Source organism: Mastigoproctus giganteus, chromosome 3 (assembly GCF_048544385.1).
Source record: "Mastigoproctus giganteus isolate SK-2022 chromosome 3, ASM4854438v1, whole genome shotgun sequence".
Lineage (NCBI taxonomy): Eukaryota > Metazoa > Arthropoda > Arachnida > Uropygi > Thelyphonidae > Mastigoproctus > Mastigoproctus giganteus.
Genome location: NC_143577.1, coordinates 163,158,107 through 163,180,451, shown reverse-complemented (window position 1 = coordinate 163,180,451; position 22,345 = coordinate 163,158,107). Strand labels below are relative to the sequence as shown.

The 22,345-nt window shown below is 37.5% G+C and overlaps 1 protein-coding gene across 3 annotated transcripts in view; it reads left to right on the top strand.

Moving 5' to 3' along the window:
* LOC150088377 (serine/threonine-protein phosphatase 2A 56 kDa regulatory subunit delta isoform-like) overlaps positions 1-22,345 on the top strand; it is a 484,719-nt gene that overhangs the window by 28,971 nt on the left and 433,403 nt on the right. For all 3 annotated transcript variants that reach the window (XM_090369471.1, XM_090369470.1, XM_090369472.1), the window contains exon 2: positions 16,070-16,135. In XM_090369471.1, the coding sequence (XP_090225597.1) occupies positions 16,070-16,135 (66 nt within the window). The remainder of the gene's footprint in view (positions 1-16,069; positions 16,136-22,345) is intronic.

The window sequence follows — 22,345 nt, the reverse complement described above, 5'->3', positions numbered from 1 at the left end:
GCCTTCGATGTTTTGAGCAATACCTCAAATTCATCAAAGTTATTTACTAAACTCCTAGCATTGGTGTACACACAAGTATACCTGCACCTGTTTCTATTCTTAGCTACCCGAACACAACCCATGTGTTTACTTGTACCGCAATGGCTCCCAGCAGTCTCTGAAATACCATGCATCTTGTTTTTCAGGCTTCTGCTCATTCTAATAGAAGCAGTGCAAGAATCTCTTTCACCTCTGCCAGTGGCTACTGTCAATCTATTGGTCTTTGTCTCCCCCCAAGCTAGCAGTTTTCCGACCCACCTAACACTGCCTCGATAGCATCAGCAAATATTCTTGCACCCTTTCTATTTAAGTGTATCCCATCCCTGTAGAAGCAATCTCTCCTGTTAACAAGTACAGTCCAGGCTGAAAAAAATTCTACCCCTTGAGCCTTGCACAATACTTCCAGGGCCGAATTGATTGACCGGGCTCTCATCATATACTCTCTCCTATCGTGTCTGGGCAGAATTGCAGACACTTTCAAATTCAACCCTAATTCTCGGCTTTTGTTCAACAGTGACCTGTACTTGTTAAGTAATTCTGCCGGTCTCCTACTCTTAATATTATTAGTGCCAACGTGTACAACTATATCACCTTTTGTGCCCTTAAAAGATGATATTCGCTCTACAATGTCATCAACCTTTGCCCCTGGCAGACATACCCTGGTCCTGTTCCACCTATCTTTTTTACAAAGCATGTTCTCCGTTTCCCTGACAATAGAGTCACCAAAAATTACTAGTTCCTTTGGGACCAGCGCATTCTGCCTTGGGGGTTGTCTCTGTGTCACGCGATGCCCAAGTGCAAGCTCTGGCGTTGATGTGGGCAGCTGAGAGCTTGATGGGCCCCTCAATTTAGTTTCTTCGAGGGCATCCACCCTGTCCTTCAAGCTCTCATATAGGCCCACAAGAACGCAGAGTTGTTGCCTGATATCGATACACTCCTTGCATCGCGCACACACAAAGACATCCCCCTTGGTAGTATCATGTCCCGTACCCGATTGCTCTGCAAACATCAAGCAAACAGTGCATTTTATAAGGCTGTGAGTCAGAGGACAACTGCCCCCCCTCAGTTCTGCTCCGAGCCACAGCACTTCCATTAGCTTGAGCCTTTTGCTTTGTTGCTCTGGTGTGAGTCATGATTCTATTAATTAATTATAATTAATTATGTTATGTTATTAATTATGTTAAATATAATTAATTATATTACGTTTGTAATCTAAGTCGTAATATGTATTTATTTAAACGTACAATTTAACTGCTAACGAAGTTCAACTAACGCTATCTAGTACAGTATATAACTATCGTATCACAAAGGCGGGAAAGTTAGGAACGGTAGCGGAGTTGAAACACGTGGAAACCCTTACCGATACTTTTATGCAATTACAAGGCCGAGTAAAGAATAAATACACCAAATTAATCAGAAAATCACAAAATAATGTTATACTACTAAATTTAAATCAAAAGTTGTAGAAAAACAATTTCAAATCAATAAATAAGAAAAATCCACTTAGCGGCTTTGAACACGACCGTCTCCTAGTAGCCTCGTCAGCAGACTCGATAGCATAAGCTTAATATAGTATAGTATAGTACATAATATTGTCAATTAATCAGATAATTAATTTTGTTGAACTTCAATTGTCAATTAAATTGTACTTTTAACTATACATATAACGACTTGAGTTACGTAACATAAATAATTAGTAAAAAAATAAATAATTAATACTTAACTTGATACGGAAGTTATATAAAGGGATTTTGTAGATAACACTCGATACTGAAACATAAATATAGCGTTATAACTGTGTTGAGATATAAGTTTAGGGTTTTAATTTTGTACTGAAATTAAATCGAAATCATGACTCTGACCAGAGCAGCAAAGCAAAAGGCCCAAGCTAATGGGAGTGGTGTGGCTCAGGGGAGAACTGCATGTGGGATGTCTTTGTGTGTGTGCGATGCAAGGAGTGTAAGGAAATCAGGCGACAACTCAGCATTGTTCTGGGCCTATATGAGAGCTTGAAGGACAGGGTGGATGCCCTCGAAGGATTAAAAGTGAAGGGGCCCATCAAGCTCTCAGCTACCCACACCAATGCCAGAGCTTGCACTTGGTCATCGCGCAACAGAGCGGCAGCCCCCAAGGCAGAATGCGCTGGTCCCAAAGGAACTAGTAGTTGTTGGTGACTATTGTCAGGGGAAACGGGAAACATGCTTTGTAAAAAGGATAGGTGGAACAGGACCAGGTTATGTCTGCCAGGGGCAAAGGTTGATGACGTTGTAAAGCGGATATCATCTTTTAAGGGCACAAAAGGTGATATAGTTGTACACGTTTGCACTAATGATATTAAGAGTAGGAGACCGACAGAATTACTTAACAAGTACAGGTCACTTGAAAAAAAGCCGTGAATTAGGGTTGAATTTGAAAGTGTCTGCAATTCTGCCCAGACACGATAGGAGAGAGTATATGATGAGAGCCCTGTCGATCAATTCGGCCCTGGAAGGATTGTGCAAGGCTCAAGGGGTAGAATTTTTTTCAGCCTGGTCTGTACTTGTTAACAGGAGAGACTGCTTCTACAGGGATGGGATACACTTAAATAGAAAGGGTGCAAGAATGTTTGCTGATGCTATCGAGGCAGTGTTAGGTGGGTCGGAAAACTGCTAGATTGGGGGGATAATAGATTAACAGTAGCCACTGGCAGAGGTGAAAGCGATCTTGCACTGCTTCTATTGGAATGAGCTGCAGCCTAGAAAATGAGAAGCAGGATATTTCAGAGACTGCTGGGAATCATTGGGGTACAAATAAACACATAGGTTTTGTTAGGGTAGCTAAGAAAAAGAACAGGTGTATGTATACTTGCGTGTACACCAATGCTAGGAGTTTAGTAAATAAATTTGATGAATTTGAGGTATTGCTCAAAACATCAAAGTCCGATATTGTGGGGATTTCAGAGACGTGGTGTCACACAGATATAAGGAATGCAGAACTGGAATTTGGGGAGTACAATGTCTACAGAAAGGATAGACAGGATAGGAAGGGAGAAGGGGTTATGCTATTAGTTAAGAAATACATAATCCAAGGAAGTGAAGCCAGTCGACATTGCTGGACAGTGCAGTGCAGTGTCGAGTCAGTTTGGTGTGACATAAGCATTGGGAGATCAAAATTGAGAGTAGGAGTGTGCTATAGGCCTAATGACTCTGATGAGTATAATAAGAAACTGGACAGGGAAATAGAGTGGGCCAGTAAATCAGAGAGTCTTATAATGGGGGATTTTAATTTCCCAGATATTGACTGGAATTTGGGGCCTGGTCACTCACACACTAGCAAGGCTTTTGTGGATTTATTGGATGATTGTTTTCTACATCAGCATGTTCGGGAGGCAACTAGAGGGAGTAATACTCTTGATTTGATTATCAGTAGTGATTCTTCATGCATTAAGAAACTGTAGATAGAGGACCACTAGGTGGCAGTGATCACAGTGTGCTGTAGTGGGATTTGCTCAAAGAGGTAACTACCATCAGGGATAAAGGGAAGGGTTATTGCTTTCGTAAAGGCAACTACGATGGTCTGAGACTGTATTTAAATTCTATACAGTGGGACCAACTGATGATGTTACCAATAGCAAATTCAAAATGGGAAGCATTCAAAGAATTAACCTTGGAAGCTACTAGGCTTTTAATACAACTAAGAAATACTGTTCAAGAATTAGGCCTAAATCGATTTCAGATGAAGTGATGAGACATATGGCAGAGAAGAAAAATGCATGGGATACATACAAATTAACACCTGACACAGAAGCCTATGATAGATACAAGTTGATCTGTAACCAAGTTACAAAGGAGGTTAGGCAGCCGAAGGCAGATTACGAGAAATCTTTGGCAAGGGATGCAAAGAAAAACAGCAAAGAGTTCTTTACTTATGTAAACTATAGAAGGAAGGGGATGAATCAGATTGGTCCACTTGATATCAATGGGTCAACTGTTGATGATCCTGCTCAGGTAGCTAACAAACTGAATGAATATTTTGCATCGACATTCACACATGAGGAGTTATTCAGCGAGGGGAATGCCAGAGGTGTATTCAACTCTGGCAGTAAGCTAGAGAATCTTGTAATAACTGAGAGTAAAGTGGAGGAGAAATTGTTGAAGATAAATACAAGAAAGGCACCTGGGGTGGATGGGATCTATCCAGTTATATTAAAGGAAGCAGAAAGGAAGTAAGCAAACCCTTAAGCCATAATTATGAGAGCTTGCTTCGACTAAGGGGAAGTACCCATGGACTGGAGATGTGCAAATGTGACACCAATTCACAAAGGAGGATCAAAGGGCGACACAAGTAATTATAGACCTGTTAGTTTAACTTCTGTTCCTGGAAAATTAATGGAGGCACTGGTTAAAAAAGCACTGCAGGATCATCTAGACAAGACTTCAGTTATAACTCTAACACAGCATGGTTTTGTTAAGGGGAAGCCTTGCTTAACCAATTTCATTGGATACTATGATGCAGTTACAAAAGAACTGGATGCAGGGAATAACTTTGACATTATATACTTGAATCTTAGAAAGGCTTTTGATACTGTTGCACATGGAAGAATGCTGCACAAATTAGAGCAGTGTGGCATTGGAGGCAAATTGCTGCTATGGATAAAGGGGTGGTTGAGGGGGAGAAGACAGAGTGGTAATCAATGGACACTGCTCATTGTGGACTAATGTTATTAGTGGAGTCCCTCAGGTTTCAGTATTGGGTCCATTATTGTTTTCTGTATTTATAAATGATATTGATGATGGTATATCAAGCTTAATGTCCAACTTTGCAGACGATACGAAGGTTGGCAGGGTTGTCAAGGACACTACTGACACTATGCTACTGCAACAGGATCTGGAAAGGTTGAGCAGTAGCAAATGAAGTTTAACATTGACAAATGTAAAGTAGTACATATGGGAAACAGCAACCCCAGAGCAACATATCAACTCTGTGGTACTACACTGACAGTGGTAGAGAATGAAAGGGACCTGGGGGTGGTTGTGCAGGCAGGTATGAAGTTTTCTGAGCAGTGCAGACGGGCTGCAAGAGTAGCTCATGGTGTATTGTCGATGATATATAGGAATTTTTCTAGCAGGGATAAGGAGGTGATTATTCCCTTGTATAAGGAAATGGTCAGACCGCACCTAGAGTACTGTATACAGGTCTGGAGGCGTCATTTCAAGAAGGATGTAGAGATGCTGGAATGAGTACAGAGAAGGGCAACAAGATTAGTGAATGGAACAAAGGGGTGCTCTTACAAAGAAAGGCTTACGTTTTGCAAATTACAGTGTCTGGAGACTAGGCACCGGCGAGATGATCTGATAGAGGTGTATAAAGCGTTGAATGGTTTTAGCATGCTCAATGCTGATGGGGTTCTTCCTCTTGCTCAGAATAATCACCTGAGAGGGCATAAATTCAAATTGAGGAAAGACAGATGTAGGGTAGACGTGAGGAAATTTGCCTTTAGCCAGCGGGTGGTTGGTTGCTGCAATAGACTTCCATCCCTTGTCGTGGAAGTTGATAGCCTAAATAAGTTTAAGGCTCAGCTGGACAGGTATTTCGAAAGAACAGAGGTGTGAAGTGGAAGTGGTTATTTTTTATTTATTTATTTATTTTTTTTTTTGGCTGATGCTGCATAAGCTTGCTTTCTTGCATCAAATGCCTCTACTAATGCTATGGTAGTAGTGAGTTAAATGGTTTTTTCATAACTGTGAGCAAATTGGGGGAGAAATTGAAGATAAACATAAAAAAGGCAACCGTAATGGATTCGATATATCCAGTTATATTAAAGGAGGCAGCAAAGGAAGTAAGCAAACCCTTAGCCATAATTATAAGGAGCTTCCTTGGACTTAGTGGAGAGGTACCATGGACTGGAGATGTGCAAATGTGACCCAAATTCTCAAAGGGTGACAAGTAATTACAGATCTGTTACTTTAACTTCTGTTTCAGGGAAATTAATGGAGGCTCTGGTTAAAGAAGCAGTGCAGGATCATCTAGACAACACTTTGATTATAGTTCGGACAGCATGGGTTTGTTAAGGGGAAGTCTTTGTGACAAATTTCAATGGATACAATGATGCTGTCACAAAGAAACTGGATGCAAAAAATAATTTTGATATCATATACTTGGATCTTAGGAAAGCTTTTGATACTGTTGCATGTGGAAGACTGCTGTACAATTTGGAGCAGTATGTCATTAAGGGGCAAATGCTGGTATGGAGTGGGAGAAGACAGAGTGGTAATCAGTGGACACTGCTGTTTGTGGACTAATGTTATTAGTGTAGTACCCCAGTGTTCAGTGTTGGCTCCATTGTTGTTTTCTGTATTTATCAATGATATTGATGAAAGTATATCCGGCTTAATGTCTAAGTTTGCAGATTATGATTATCCATATGGTGCAAGGAAGCCTGAGGCTAATGCTGCACCAGCCAGAGAGAGAGAGAGAGAGAGAGAGAGAGAGAGAGAGAGAGAGAGAGAGAGAGAGTAAGTAGAAGGAAATCACCAAGAAAGAGAAGAATGATGATATCTAGCTCAGGACCCTGGGTGTCCCAACCTATACTCACCAGATGTGAGCCCCTGATTATATGAATGTTCGCAGGGTTGTTAATGACAGTATGCTATTGCAGATGGGCTGAGATGTGGCAACTGAAGTTTAACATTGAGAAATGTAAAGTACTGCATAGGGTAGCAGTAATCCCAGAGTAACATACCAACTGTGCGGTACTACACTGAGGGTGGTGGAGAATGAAAAACACCTTGGGACAATTGCACAGTCAAATATGAAGTTTTCTGAGCAGTGCAGACAATCTGCAAGAGTAGCTCACAGTGTCTTGTCAATGATATACAGAAATTTTTCTAGCAGGGATAAGGAGGCGATTATCCCCTTGTATAAGGTAATGGTGAGGCCACACCTTGAGTACTGTATACAGGTCTGGAGGCATCATTTTTAAGAAGGATGTGTAGCTGCTGGAATGAGTACGGAGAAGGACAACAAGATTAGTGAATGGAACAAAGGGTTGCTCTTACGAAGAAAGGCTTTAGATTTGCAAATTACCGTGTCTAGTGAGTGGGTGATCTGATTGAGGTGTATAAGGCCCTGAATTGTTTGAGCTAGTTCAGCGCTGATGGGAGTCTCTCTTGCCCAGCTTAATTGCCTGAGGGGACATAAATTGAAATTGAGGAAAGACAGTTGTGGAATAGATGTGCAGAAATTTGCCTTTAGCCAGCATGTGGTTGATTGCTAGAACAAACTTCCATCTGTCGTAGAAGTCGACAGCTTAAATAATTTCAAGGCAGACTAGTCAGACATATGGAGCAAATGGATTGGTGAAATGGAAAGGTTTTTTTTTTGCTGATGCTGTATAAGCTTGCTTTCTTGCATCATATGCCTCTACTAATGCTTAATGCTATTCCTTTCGCTTTAAAGGGTGGTACTTGTGTCCACAAAATGTTTACTCTGATATATCCTGTCAGAGACTTAACTTGGAACCTCCTCCATTAGCATTAGTAGAGGCATATGATGCAAGAAAGCAAGCTTATACAGCATCATCCAAAAAAAAAAAAAAAAAAAAAAAACCCTTCCCATTTCACCCATCCAGCCACTCCAAATGTTTGTTTAGTTCAGCCTTAAATTTATTTAAGCTTTCCACTTCCACAACAACCACAGATGGAAGTCTAGTCCAGCAATCAACTACCTGTGGCTAAAGAAAATTTCTGTAAATCTATTCTACAACTGTCTTTCCTCAATTTGATCTAGTCCTCAGATTCTTAATCTGAGCAAGCAGAAGTATCCCATCAGCATTGAGCCTGCTCAAACCATTCATGGTCTTATACACCTCAATCGGATCACCTCGCAGGTGCCTAGTCTTCAGATGCTGAAACTTGCAGACTTAAGCACACACCCCTTTGTTCCTCTCACCAATCTTGTTGCCCTTCTCTCTACTCATTCTAGCAACTCTACAACCTTCCTAAAATGAGGCCTCCTGACCTGTATACAGTACTCAAGGTGTGTCTGCCCCTTGTCTTATACAAAGGGATAATCACCTTGTCTCTGCTAACAAAATTCCTATATATCATTGACAAAACTCCATGACCTGCTCTGGCAACCTGTCTGCACTGCTCAGAGAACTTCATATCTGAGTACACTATTACCCCCAGGTCTTTTTCATTCTCTACCTCCCTGAGTGTAGTACCACACAGTTAATGTTTCTCTTGGGTTACTGCTACCCACATGGAGTACTTTGCATTTGTCAATGTTTAAACTTCAGTTGCCACTTCTCAGCCCACCTGCCTAACTTTTCTAGATCCTATTGCAGTACCATACAGTCTCTGCTGTAATTAACAACCCTGCCAACCTTTGTATCATCTGCAAACTTGGACCTTCATCAATATCATTGATAAATACACAAAACAACAATGGGCCCAGTACTGAACCCTGGAGGACTCCACTAATAACATTAGGCCATGTAGAGGAGTGTCTAATTACCACTCTCTACCTTTTCCCACTCAACCATCCCTTTATCCATTGCAGTAACTTGCTCTTAATGCCATACCACTCCAATTTGTACAGCAGTCTTACATGTGCAACAGTATCAAAAGCTTTCCTGAAATCCAAGTATATGATATCAAATTTTTTTTTTTTTTTTTTTTGCATCCAGTTCCTTTGTGACCACATTGTAGTATCCAATGAAATTGGTTAGACAAGACTTTCCCTTAACAAACCCATGTGTCTGAACTATTACTACTGTCTTGTCTAGGTGATTATTTGTGTCACCCTTTGAACTCTTTGTGAATTGGCGATTCATTTGCACATCTCCAATCCATGGGGATCTCCCCTGACTTTATGGATACTCTCATAATTATGGCTAAGGGTTTGCTTACTTCCCTTGTTGCTTCCTTCATTATACCTGGATAGATTCCATCTGCCCTGGTGCCTTTTTTAATTTCAACAATTTCTCCTCCACTTTGCTCTCAGCTATTACAAAATCACTTAGCTTCCTGTCAGAGTTTTATAAACTTCTGGCATTCCCTTCCTTGAATAAAATCCCATGTTTGAATGTAGATGCAAAATGCTCATTCAGTTTATCAGCTTCATGAGCAGGATCGTCAATAGTTGAGCCATCTATGTTAAGTGGACCAATTTGATCCATCACCCTCCTTCTGGAGTTTACATAAGTAAAGAACTCTTTCCATCTTTTGCCAAAGATTTCTCGTAATCTGCCTTCACCTGCCTAGATCTCCTTTGTCTTTAAATCTCTGAGTGTAGTCAGAGAGCCTGTGTCCTGCTCTGTCGCAGGATCTGTGATTTGATCTGTCACATCTATCATTCTTCCAACTCCACTAATCACTTGGAAATCTTTGACTTCCATTTTTTAAAACAAGACTCCGTCCTGCTCAACTGTCCTAACAGTGAAGTAATTGTCTTTGGTGATTTTAATGTTCACGACTCCAACTGGCTTCTGTTTTTTGGTCACCTGGACCCAGCTGGTCAAGATGCTGAGGATCTAGAAAATTTGGGCACATGGCCTGAGAAGTGGCAACTGAAGTTTAACCTTGACAAATGCAAAGTACTGCATATGGGTAGAAGTAACCCCAGAGAAACATACCAACTGTGTGGTTACTACACTTAGGGTGGTAGAAAATGAAAAAGACCTGGGAGTAATTGTGCAGTCAGATATGAAGTTTTCTGAGCAATGCAGACAGACTGCCAGGGCTGGTCGTGGGGTTTTATCAGTGATATATAGGAATTTTGCTAGCAGGGAAAAGGATGATTGTCCCTCTGTATAAGGCAATGGTCAGGCCATGCCTTGTACTGCGTACCAGGTATGGAGGCCTCATTTTAGGAAGGGTGTCGATTTGCTTGAGCGTGTACAAAGAAGGGCAACAAGATTGGTGAGGGGATTGAAGGGATCCTCTTACCAAGAGAGGCTTAAGTTCTGGAAATTGCAGTGGCTGGAGACTAGGCACCTTCGAGGTGATCTGACTGAGGTGTATAAGGCTTTGAATGGGTTTGTTTTGTTTGTTTGTTTGTTTGTGTGTTTTAGAGTTTTATGGTGCATTAGCATCTAAGGCTATAATGCGCAAAGTCAATTTGAATGGGTTGAGCATGCTGAATTCTGATGGGATTCTTCCACTTGTTCAGATTACAAACCTAAGGGAGCATAAATTCAAATTGAGGAAAGACAGATGTAGAATAGATGTGCTGAAATTTGCCTTTAGCCAGTGGGTGGTTAATTGGTGGAAAAAACTTCCATTGTCATTGTGGAAGTTGATAGGTTAAATAAATTTAAGGAGGAACTGGACAAACATTTAGAGCCATTGGTAAAAAAAATTTTTTTTTTTTTTTTGCCTGATGCTGCATGAGCTCATACACTTGCTTTCTTACATCATATGCCAGTACTACTACTATATTAATCGAAAGGATCATCCTAATCCTAGAATTTGGATACTATCTTTAAGTAGGATTTGTTGATTTTTTTTATTTTTTTATTATTTTATTTTTTTTTAATTTATAACCTATAGTAATACATGCATGGAATGAAGGTTGTCAAGATAAAAGAATATACTTGTTGACATTAGACTCGAATTTCGATATATCGTAATTTCAGGAAATACATTTGAAGGGAGGTTATTCCAGAAAACAGAAAGAATAAACAAAGAAGAAGAAACATTGGTTCTTTGAGTTTGAAATTTTGACAGTGAAAGGATGCCGAATGGTTGCGGCACATGTACAGACTGGTTTGGAAGACAGAACAGAAATTATAAAGCCAATTCGGAAGAACAGTGCCCATGGAAATAGCTATAGAAAAGTCATGCAGCAGAAACAGAACGTCTATGAGACGGAGAGGGGAGAGACTGTTAAAGATGGGTCATTAATTAACCAAGCTACCCTCTTTTGAGGGAATCTAGAAGCCTGAGAGAGGTTTTGGTAACACTGACCCAGATTTGGAAATAATATTCCGTGATAAGGCGATTAGAGATTTATACAGAGCAGTTTAGAAGAAAAATAATGCTGAGTGTGAAAGAGAAAACCCAGTTTTTAGATGCAGGGGAAACAATATTTGTGATGTGCTTATGCCACGAGGATTAGTAGGATAATCCCTAATAGAGAATTGATTTTGTCTAGATCTGAGTGTCATTGAAGATAAACATAGGAGCAGAAGAATCTTTTTTGCAAGACATAAGACAACTCTAAGTTTTAGAAGGCCTGAAATCAACTAAGTTATCTTTTCCCCACTGGAAAATTACTTGGAGATAATAATTTAGGGAATTGGTAGTAGATACTCAAGAAGTTGAAGCTGTTTGAGCAAGACAAGGTTTCTAAACTAGAAGGTGGAATTCAATGTGCTATAATCAGCAAAACCATGGCTAGGATTTCTGGTGAATGCAAAGTCATTAATATGCAAGAGGAAAGAGTGGTAGAAAGAACTGAATCTCGGGGAATACCTGCATTCGTGGAGAAGTTAGAAGACAACCATTTACCATCACTGAGCTGTCAGAGAGAGAACTGGATACCCAATTAGAAAAAACAGTTGGTAAGCCATAAGATGGAAGTTTATTTAGAAGACCTTTATGCCAAACACAATCAAAGCCTTTGAAATGTCAAGGGCAACTGCGTGAGTTTCACCATACTTCATTGAATTTGTCCATAAATGGGTAACATAAGCCAGTATATCACCAGTGGGTCTACGGTGACAGAATCCATACTGGCAACGACTGATCAGATATTGTTTAGATATTGGTGGTTCAGAGATTTCTCCGTTACTTTAGAAAGAGAAGTCGTTGTTGTTATTTGGTTTTTAGGAGCATTAGCAACTAAGGCCGTATTGCTCCAGGGATATGCGGTGGTCATTCCCTGACCTTTCCACATCCTCTGTATTTGGTGGTCACGGGCTCGAACCCTGGTCTAATCAAGAAGTGTGTACTATGCACTGCTGCTGCCCACCTGGCTATGGAGATGCCAGAAAGAGAAGTAAGGGAATTGGGATGATAATTGGATGGAAGGAATGTGTCACCTTCCTTCCATTAGCTGGAAATAAGCAAATTTCTAAGCAGAAGGAGAAACACTGGTGGAATAAGAAAGTGTAAAAAGGAAACAGAGATCAGGAGCAAACTCAAGACACATTTTGAGAATAGGTGATGAAATACTAGAGGAATTGGCACTTCCTTGGAATCAAGACTTCATACTTCTGAAATCCTGTTGTCTGAAGACCACACGAAGCAATGAATGAAGTGTACTGGGAATGGAAGGAGGTGGTTTACCAAGATGATCAATATGCAAGTTAGAAGAAAAGTAGGATGGTATCAGGGCAGCTTTATCTTTAGCTGAGGTAGCAATAGAACTCTCAAGTTTTGACAAAAGTGAGATAGAGATGGGCAAAAGTTGCGGCCAATAGCTTTAGCAAGAGACCAGAATGCTCGACCATCACTTGGACAAGAAACAAGTTTTCTACTCTTATCCTATTCAAAATGTAGTCATGACTGTTTAATAACTGCTTTACAATTGTTGCAAGCTTTAGTGTAACCAGAAAATGAGCCTGGACATTTGGATGCAAGCCAATTGTGATATGCAATGTTCTCATGTTGAACAGCCTTAGCACATTTATTGGAAAACCAAGGTTCAGATAAAGGAGGAGATTTTAATGGTGGGGTAAGGAATAAAGGATTTCATCCCAACAAGAATAATATTACTGAAACGGTTTGAGCAAACATTGACATTTGGAGGTTTGGAACAGTAATTCAAACAAGGAAAACAAGGAAAGAAATCTCACAAATTATCTCATTTTACATTCTTGTAATTCTAAACAACATGAGGATGAGAATGGTACAAGGCTCCACCAGAGAACAGACTATTACCAAGACATGATCTGATGGAATTTATATTTATCTAATCAAGAGTGTTGGCTGTATGGTATTCTGGAAGGAAATACCATACAGTAGCACACTATATGGTATTTCAGTAGCATTAACACACTGCCATTACTGTCATTAACAACCCTGCCAACCTTTGTATCATCCGCAAACTTTGACACTAAGCCTGATATACCTTCATCAATATCATTGATAAATATACAAAACAACAGTGGACCCAACACCGAACCCTGTGGGACTCTACTAATAACATTAGGCCACAAAGAGCAGCACCCATTGATTACCACCCTCTGCTTCTCCCACTCAACCATCCTTTTATCCATTGATAAAAGGATAAAAGATTAATCATGATTAATGAATTAAATTTAAAAAAACATAAAATACCTATGTACGGTCTGTCTAAATAAAATTAAACATTCTCTGAGCAATGGTACAAGGCTCCACCAGAGAACAGACTATTACCAAGACATGATCTGATGGAATTTATATTTATCTAATCAAGAGTGTTGGCTGTATGGTATTCTGGAAGGAAATACCATACAGTAGCACACTATATGGTATTTCAGTAGCATTAACACACTGCCATTACTGTCATTAACAACCCTGCTAACCTTTGTATCATCCGCAAACTTTGACACTAAGCCTGATATACCTTCATCAATATCATTGATAAATATACAAAACAACAGTGGACCCAACACCGAACCCTGTGGGACTCTACTAATAACATTAGGCCACAAAGAGCAGCACCCATTGATTACCACCCTCTGTCTTCTCCCACTCAACCATCCTTTTATCCATTGATAAAAGGATAAAAGATTAATCATGATTAATGAATTAAATTTAAAAAAACATAAAATACCTATGTACGGTCTGTCTAAATAAAATTAAACATTCTCTGAGCAGTATCTGCCATGACATGAGGAGCTGATTTTTACTTACTCCTACGTATTTATCGTGCACTGATATCTAAGTAGATTATGGTTCCTCCATCTACTCCTCAGCTAGGAATAGGGTCCTAAATTTGTTAAACCCTCTTCATCATAGTGCATTACATGTTGCTTCTTGATTATACCGGGGTTCGAGCCCCGGTACCAAATATGGAGGATGCGGAAAGGTCAGGGAATGACCACCGCATATCCCCAAAGCAATATGGCCTTAGTTGCTAGTGCTTCTAAAAACTGAAATAACAACAACAACAACATGTTGCATCTGGGACATTTGCTACATCTCCTGTGTACAGTTTATACAGAGATCCATGAACCCCCACTTGAAATTCGTAAACAAGTTCTTCTGAAGTACACTGTAAAAATTCAAAGCCTTTCTGTATAACCAAGGTGCAGTATGTGTATAACCCGAATTGGGAAACCTTATATAGTAATAAACCTAGCAAATGCAAACCAGTGGGTATCTGACTAAAATGTTTACTTTTGCAGTAGATCTTAAGTGTAGAATAAAATCTGCCAAGGTAATTCCACATCCCTTGCACCGTCAAAAACCAGTTCAGTCAATTGTGATATGGATCTGACAAAATGGAAACAAATTGCAATCCCACAACAACAGCATATGAAACAACTGCATTCTGCTTATGCAATGAATTTCTACGACTACTCTGATATGTATACCGATGACTCCAAAATGGATACACACATAGGTAATACGATAGTGGTCCTGCCAAAGAGCATAATTACTGTCTCTTCCCATAAATTGCAGTATATATAGTGCAGAATTATTTGCCATAAGTTTCGCACTAAATCACATTGACAAAAATACCCTCGGAAAAAAGTATAAATTTTTAACGATGCATTAAGCGCAATTTATGCTTTACACTTAGAAAACCACTGTACTCATCCATATCTGAGAAAAATTCTCTCATATCTGTTTTGCCTCTAAAGAACAAATTGTTTGTTTGGATTCCTGGACATTCTGGAAAACCGGACAGTGAACGTTCTGACCAAGCTGCTTAATATCTGTCAAATATAAATTCTATCATGCATAAAGTCCTATACAATGACTTTACCCATATCATTCAAAAAGCTTCTGAAAACATATGGACACAAACCTGGCAATCCCAAACAAGCAACAAATTATATCAAATAAAACAGCAACTGAAATGCTGGTAACCAAGTTTTATTTCAAACAGGCACGAAGAAGTTATCCTCGCCCAGCTTCGTATCTGATACGCTCATTTAATGCACTCTTACCTCCTAATGAAAGATGATCCTCCACAGTGCTGCAGTGTTGTTCTCAACTCACAGTAAAGCATGTAATCGTAGAATGCCCACAATACCAAATAGTCTGGCAGTTAGTATTCTAATCACGGCCACATGAACTATTAACTCTTCAACTTATCATTGGAGAACAAACAGACATAAATGAACTCATTACTCTCCTCAATTTAATAAATATCTCTGACCAATCACATCTAATACACCAACATCAGTAATAACCTAACCATTAAAAGCAAAACTTGAGCAGGCACAATATAGCCAAAGCAGCTTTTGTGCCATCAAACCACAAACAACAGTAACAAAATATCCTCCACCATGATTACAGTTTTGTAATTTTGCTGCCGTGTATTGCAGTATACACATTTCCTCTTTGGTCAAAAAAAAACAAAAAAACTTGAAAATATCCTCTATAACATAGAAGTGGTTTCAGGTTTGTATTGTGTACTCTGTTCACACAATAATGGTTTAGTTTTGTAAAGGGGTTTGTGGACACCCTGTATGTGTAATGGATGGTTATTGAAGAGGATAAGTTCACATGCTCTTGAATATCCATGAGGAGCATGTGAAACTATTCAGTATAAAAACAAAATTGTACCATATGCTGTTACATATTTGTTTTTATATTGGATAGCTGTGTTTGATTTGAGAACAAGGTACCATGCATTGCCAGTATGTATACTTTAAGACTAATATAATATATTCATATAAAAAGTTAAATGGGATGTGTGGTGTATCCAAAGTATTTGAGAAAATATGGTATTTTATTTATAGATTCAAAAATTGCCCAACCCACTTTAATTTGTAAAATGGTTTTGTTAGCTTATATTATGTATTTATTTGTATATATTATATATTGTATAGCTTATATATTTGTATGCTTATATTAATTTATAAATATATGAAAGTGTTTTTTGGTAGGCACCAGGGAAAATAAATTCTGGAAAGAACGGTAATGGGAAAGATATTTTACAGCTCTCAGAAGTGGTGAGTTATTGTTAGCATATTATACCAGTTAATGTACTGTTTCAAAGATGCTTAAAATTTGTAGCAGTGTTTTCTCTCTGTTCATATCGACAGTATTTTTTAAGTAATGATTCATAAAATTAAAAAAAAAAATAAATATTTAATTTTCTTTGAGAAGTTTTTTTTATTATTAATTTGTGGAATGTGAAAGTTTGATTTATCTTGAATGATAAAATTTATCAGAGGAAATTTTATATGCATTGCTACTCATTGTATATTCCTGGCATTAGTTAATAATTATTTTAAAGTCTTTTCAATTTGAAAAAAAAAAAAAAAAAAAAAGGAATATTCCCTCTGATCGCTAGTTATGTTATGGCACAAATTATTACTTACATTTTTATTTGCATATATTATAAAATTTCAAATTTGAGTCAGAAAATAGAAAGTCCTTATTGTTTAAAAGTCAGATTGCATTTCGAAAGGACAGCTCAAGAGACTTAGCTAAATAACTTTCAATTAAAAATTTAATCAAAGTATGTATTTTATTTGCAGCTCACTGTGAATCTAATAATTATGTACAGTTTAAAAATTTAAAAGCATTTTAAAAGAAGTGAATAAAATAAATCCCCTAGTTCCCAAACTACTGAGATCTACAAGCCCTTTCAAAAATCAAAAACAGTTTGCAAACCCCTATATATATATATATATATATATATATATTTTGTCATACTCTACACTCAGACATGTCCATCCCATGCCTCGGTTAGTGTCATTGATCACTCCACATCACGTTGTGCCACTGCTTTAAAGTCCATTTCTCCAGTTCTCTGAATCAGGATAGACGGTGACGTAAGATGCTGCAGAGATAAAGGCTTACATGCAGCTTCCCAAGCAGGACAATTCAATTTTTAAAATGTTTTTTGGATGATTGTTGATCCTACACTGTCTTTTGATTCACCTAATTATTGAGTGTCTTTGATTTCCTCTTAGATTCCAATTCGACTTTGACATATTCTAGGGGTCATTGATGGTTGTCTATCTGACTATCTATTTTCTATAAAATAGATAGTCAGAAAAAAAATCTAAAAAGAAAACAAAGTTTTATATTTAAAACAACTCAACTTTATTATTTTTTTACATAAATATGTAATAATAACTTTATTTATCACCAATTTGCTATACATAGAATGAATAATTTGACCAGTTCCAGAGGGTTTTTCAGGACCCCCTGGAATTGGTCTATGGATCCCCCGGGGCTCGCAGACCCCAGTTTGGGAAACGCTGCCCTAAGGAATGGGCACTTAATCAAAGCATAAACATAACTTTTGTTAAAAGGTGAATACTGAAGAACGTCAGAAACAGTAATTATCTGTTTTCAAGAATCTTCAACCACTGTTGGTCACATGTCGGAGTTGATTTGTTGTGATCACATAACTTAGCATTTCTATGAATTCTAGAAATTTCGGTAGAATGAGAGCATTAAGCAGTTGGAAATGGTTATATTCAAGTTATAATAGCCAGACATTCATATATATGGTGTATCAACATGAATGTATCAATAAGAAAGTCAAATTCTTCTCTTATTCTATAATTGTGCTGATTAACTTTGCCCGACATGTAAAATGTAGTCTCATCACTAAATTAGGTTTGGTAAGAAGTTGTAATCTGATTATATCCTTTCAGTTAATTCTTGACAAGCATTTACTCTTGTTTCATAATTTTCTTCTAAAGTTGATGAACTGTTGCATTTTATGGCATTTAAACCTCAGTTCTGTATGAAGATATGATGAACAGAGTATTAGGGATATTCACTTCAAATGATGCTCTCCTGATTGTCTTTTTAAGACTGTTGCAAAATTACTCCTAATAGAAGTAATTTTGCAAACAAATGAAAGGGCAAATGAATTGCCCTTTCATTTGTTTCTCTTTGCCTTTCAGTAGTTTTCCTCTTCATGACAGAATCCATATTTTCAAAATGATCCAACTACCATCCTATAGAGTGCCTTTCATGAAATGAACAAATCTGCCGGTTTGTTCATTGCATATTGAACTCATCTTTGGGCTTGAATTATTGAACCACATTCATGTACATATCTCACGGTTTTTGTTTTCTCTTGAGATCTTATTATTCCAGAAACTGGTTACTCTGAAACAGAAAAGTGACAGTCAGTTCACATAAAACTAAAATGCATATATTTAATGCTTGTATTCCTGTGAAAAGCATATCACGATTTCACTAACCAGTAAAGTTATTTTACTTTTTTTTGTATATCTTGTATTTCTAATTTATTAGTTGAGTATAGTTTTAAAATAAGTTCAACTTTGTTTATATGAGGTGAATGGGGAAAATGTTCACAAGGTAACCACAAAGTGGTTATATAGAAACCTTACCTGAAATTTTGCATATTTGTAGTGCATTAGTGAGTAATAATGTGTTAAATTTCTGCTATGTTACAAGCAGCAAATGCTAATTAAAAAAAAATTCAATCTGTAGCATATATTAATAATGACAAATGTATTGTCAATATCATGAAAGTTATAGCATACATATATCGCTACCATGATTCACAAATTCAAAACTTAACATAAATTCACTGCTATAATAATTGAACTACTGAAGACAGAACATGTAGTTACTATGCAGTGATGATTGCATGTATTTCTTGTCTTCTATTTTGTTGTCTTGACTTAGCTTATCTTATATTTAAAAAAAAAATTTTTTTTTTTTTTTGTCATTTACAGTTTGTATTGATAGCTGAAATTTTGCAGAAAGACCATTATAGTGAGAGTATTTTTCTTTATTGTAACTGTTGAAATGCTTCTAATGTATTTGTATTGGAACCTTTCTCGAGTAAATAATTTTTGATGAAGAATGCATTTAGTGTTCAATCACAACTTTTATCTGTTGACCTTTTATTATGAAACAAATATAATTGGGTCTGCATTATGAGATATTTCCAGTCATGCAAACTGGCAATGAAAAGGCAGTGTTATATAGAAGCAACTTTTTTACATTTGCTATACTGAATATATGCTTTATGTATCTAATTTATTTATTTCTAAGATATCATGCCTGACCAATCTGATAAACAACTGAAGTCCTTATGAAGGAATTGGATGCAAAGAATAATTTTTGGCTGTTGTCTTTACCACTCCATCCACATCTGAACTATCTTTGCAGTGGATAGACTTTCATGAAATTTTATTATTATTAACAGTAGTAGTAGTGGCAAATGATGCCGAAAATAAGCCTAATATCAGCAGCAAAAAAACCCTCATAAAACTACCCACCTCATTTCTTCTAAAAAAGTAATATTTGTCTATTCTCCTCTAACAGTTATATGTTTAATTCTTCCTTAAATTTATTCAAATTATCCAGTTCCACACTAGATACCCATCATGTGGTAGTTTGTTAAAATAATCAGTCTCTGGCTGAAAGCAAATTTTCACACATTTTTTCTGCAGTTATCCTTTTTCAATTTAAGTTCGTGTCCCTTTTGTATGTTGTCTGAGAAAGAATGAATACCATCATCAGTAAGTAATAATTACTCACTCTGTTTAAAGTCAATGTGCTCACTCTGTTTAAAACCAGTGTCTCAGTCAAGTTTCCTTTCAAGTGCTAAAATTTTCAGAAGTGAAGTCTTTTGTGATAAGGGCTCTTGGCTGACCTTTTTTCTCTTCTCTGCACTTGTTCCAAGAGGTCAACATCTTTCTTAAAATGAGGCTTCCAGACTTGTATGCTGTACTCGAAGATGTGACCTAACTATTGCCTTGTACAAGGGGATAAAGACTTCCATGAAACTGCTGGCAGAATTCTTGTATATCATTAACAAAACCCTATGAGTTGTCCCAGCAACCTATGTGAACTGCTCAAAAAATTTCATATTTGACTGCACAAATTCCCCCACACTCCAGAGCATTTCCATTCTCCACCATTTTGAGTGTGTATACCACACAGTTGGTATGTTAATCTGAGATTTCTGCTACCCAGGTGAAGTACCTTACATTTGTTAATGTTAAATTTAAATTGTCACTTCTCATGTTTTAGACCATGTTGCTGTAGCTGACACTGATTATTGTCATTAACCATACTGATAATCTTTGTATCATTTGCAAACTTAGACATTAAGCCCGATATGCCTTCATCAGTATCATTAGTAAATACTGAAAACAATGGGCACAGCACTGAGTCCTGAGGGACTCCACTAATAACATTAGTCCATGAAGAGCAGCACCCATTGATAAAAATCCTATCTTCCATTCACCTGTCCCCTTTCCATAATAGTAACTTGCCCCTAATACCATATTGCTTCAATTTGTACCACAGTCTAGTATCAAAAGCTTTTCTGAAGTATAAGTACAGTAGACCCTTGCTAATCTGGATTAATTGGAGGAAAGGTCATTCGGATTAAGCGATAATCTGGATTAGTGAACCAAAAGATTGCCCTAAAAGAAAAAAACTTAGAACACAAATAAATAGAAAATTTAATGACATAGGTAGTGCTGATGAAAAAACAAAAAAATATCACTGTAGAGCCTTTATTTAAAAACTATAAAAAGACAGTACATTTATCCATTGATAGAAGATTCAGAAATCGTACAGCAGTCTCTCTTGATTAACTGGGACACTACAAGATTCCAATGAAAAAAAAAAAAAAAAAAAAATCCACTGGAAATCAAAATTCAAGTAATAAATAGATGTTTTGCAAATCGTAAATAAGCGACAAGAAGTGAAGTTGTGATTGGGAGTGAATGTACCTATTAACCTGCAATCCCTGTTGTTTTCACACCAGCCCTTCAAAAAACAATGGAAAGAGAACAAATGTTTAGTTTATTTTAGTGCATCACTTGGATTGTACTCCATTGCACGGCAAAATAAAAAAAAAAAGTTTCGTTATGTCAGGAGTGTCAATTTTTTTTTTATAGTAAAAATTTTTTTTTTTGTTGTTTTAGAAATTGCAAAAATGATGGGTAAACACGAGTCGTGCTTTCAATTGAATAAAAACTTAATTATTCAAAAGTTTGAAAACAGTGCATCTGTTAAATCTTTAATGAACCATTATAATGTTGGTAACCAAACCATATGCAACATCATAAAAAATAAAGGGAAGCTATTAGATTTTGCGGGCACATTTGATTGTTTAAAAGGCATGACTCAGAAAAATGATGAAACTGTCTGCATATGAGAACCTTGACAAGGCAGCAGTGTTGTGGTTTAACCAACAATTACATAAACCCATAATATATAAAATATGTTAACTTATGTACATATATATGTATAAAGAAGTATGCAAGTGAAGCGACATAAGCAATTACTCCCGTTCAACTCGGAGTCAACATCAATACTGAATAATACCCAAGACAATGTGATGTATGTTCCGTCTCTCTCTCTCTCTCTCTCTCTCTCTCTCTCTCTCTCTCTCTCTCTCTCTCTCTCTCTCTCTCTCTCTCTCTCTCTCTCTCTCCACAGTCAGAGTGACTCTTTTGCCTTCCTAAATCCTGTGTGTCTTTCAAAGTTTACAGTACTCAACTGTAAACAAGCCAACCGGGCTAGCCGGGTGGGTAAAGTGCCTGCCTGGCAACCCAAAGGTCGTGGGTTCGTATCCTGCCTTGGGCTTGGGCTTGGGCTTGAATCAATGTATTACAAAAACCTTGGGAGGTGCATTATAGCCACAGAAGCCGATGTGCCAACAACTACAAAAAAAAAAAAAAAAAAAAAAAAACTGAACAGAATTTTTTGTATTTTGACCCGGATTAACAGTAACGAGGGTTTATTGTCTATGATTTAAAAATTATTTTTTGCATCCAGTTCCTTTCTTGCTGTGTCATAGTATCCAATCAGTTGGTCAGGCATGATCACTCCTTGAAAAATCTATGCTGCAACTGCATTTGTAGCCAGATGGTTCTGCATTTTTCCTTAACCAGTAACTCCAATATTTTCTCTGGAACAGTAGTGAAGTTAACAGGTCTCTAATTACTCATGTCACCTTTTGATCTCCTTTTGTGAATTTGGGTTCCCTTTGCACATCTAATGAAATCGACTTCATCCCCACTAACAGAAGATATAGCATGAATGATGCTGACATCCTGAACAAGGTAAATGCTGGAAGTGATCACAGGATGGTAAGATGCACACTAGATGCAAGAAAAGAAAGGAAAAAAACTGACTCAAGTAAATAACACAAAACTGTTTGAGGTAACAGAAGAGGAGAAAAGGCAGTACGTACTGGA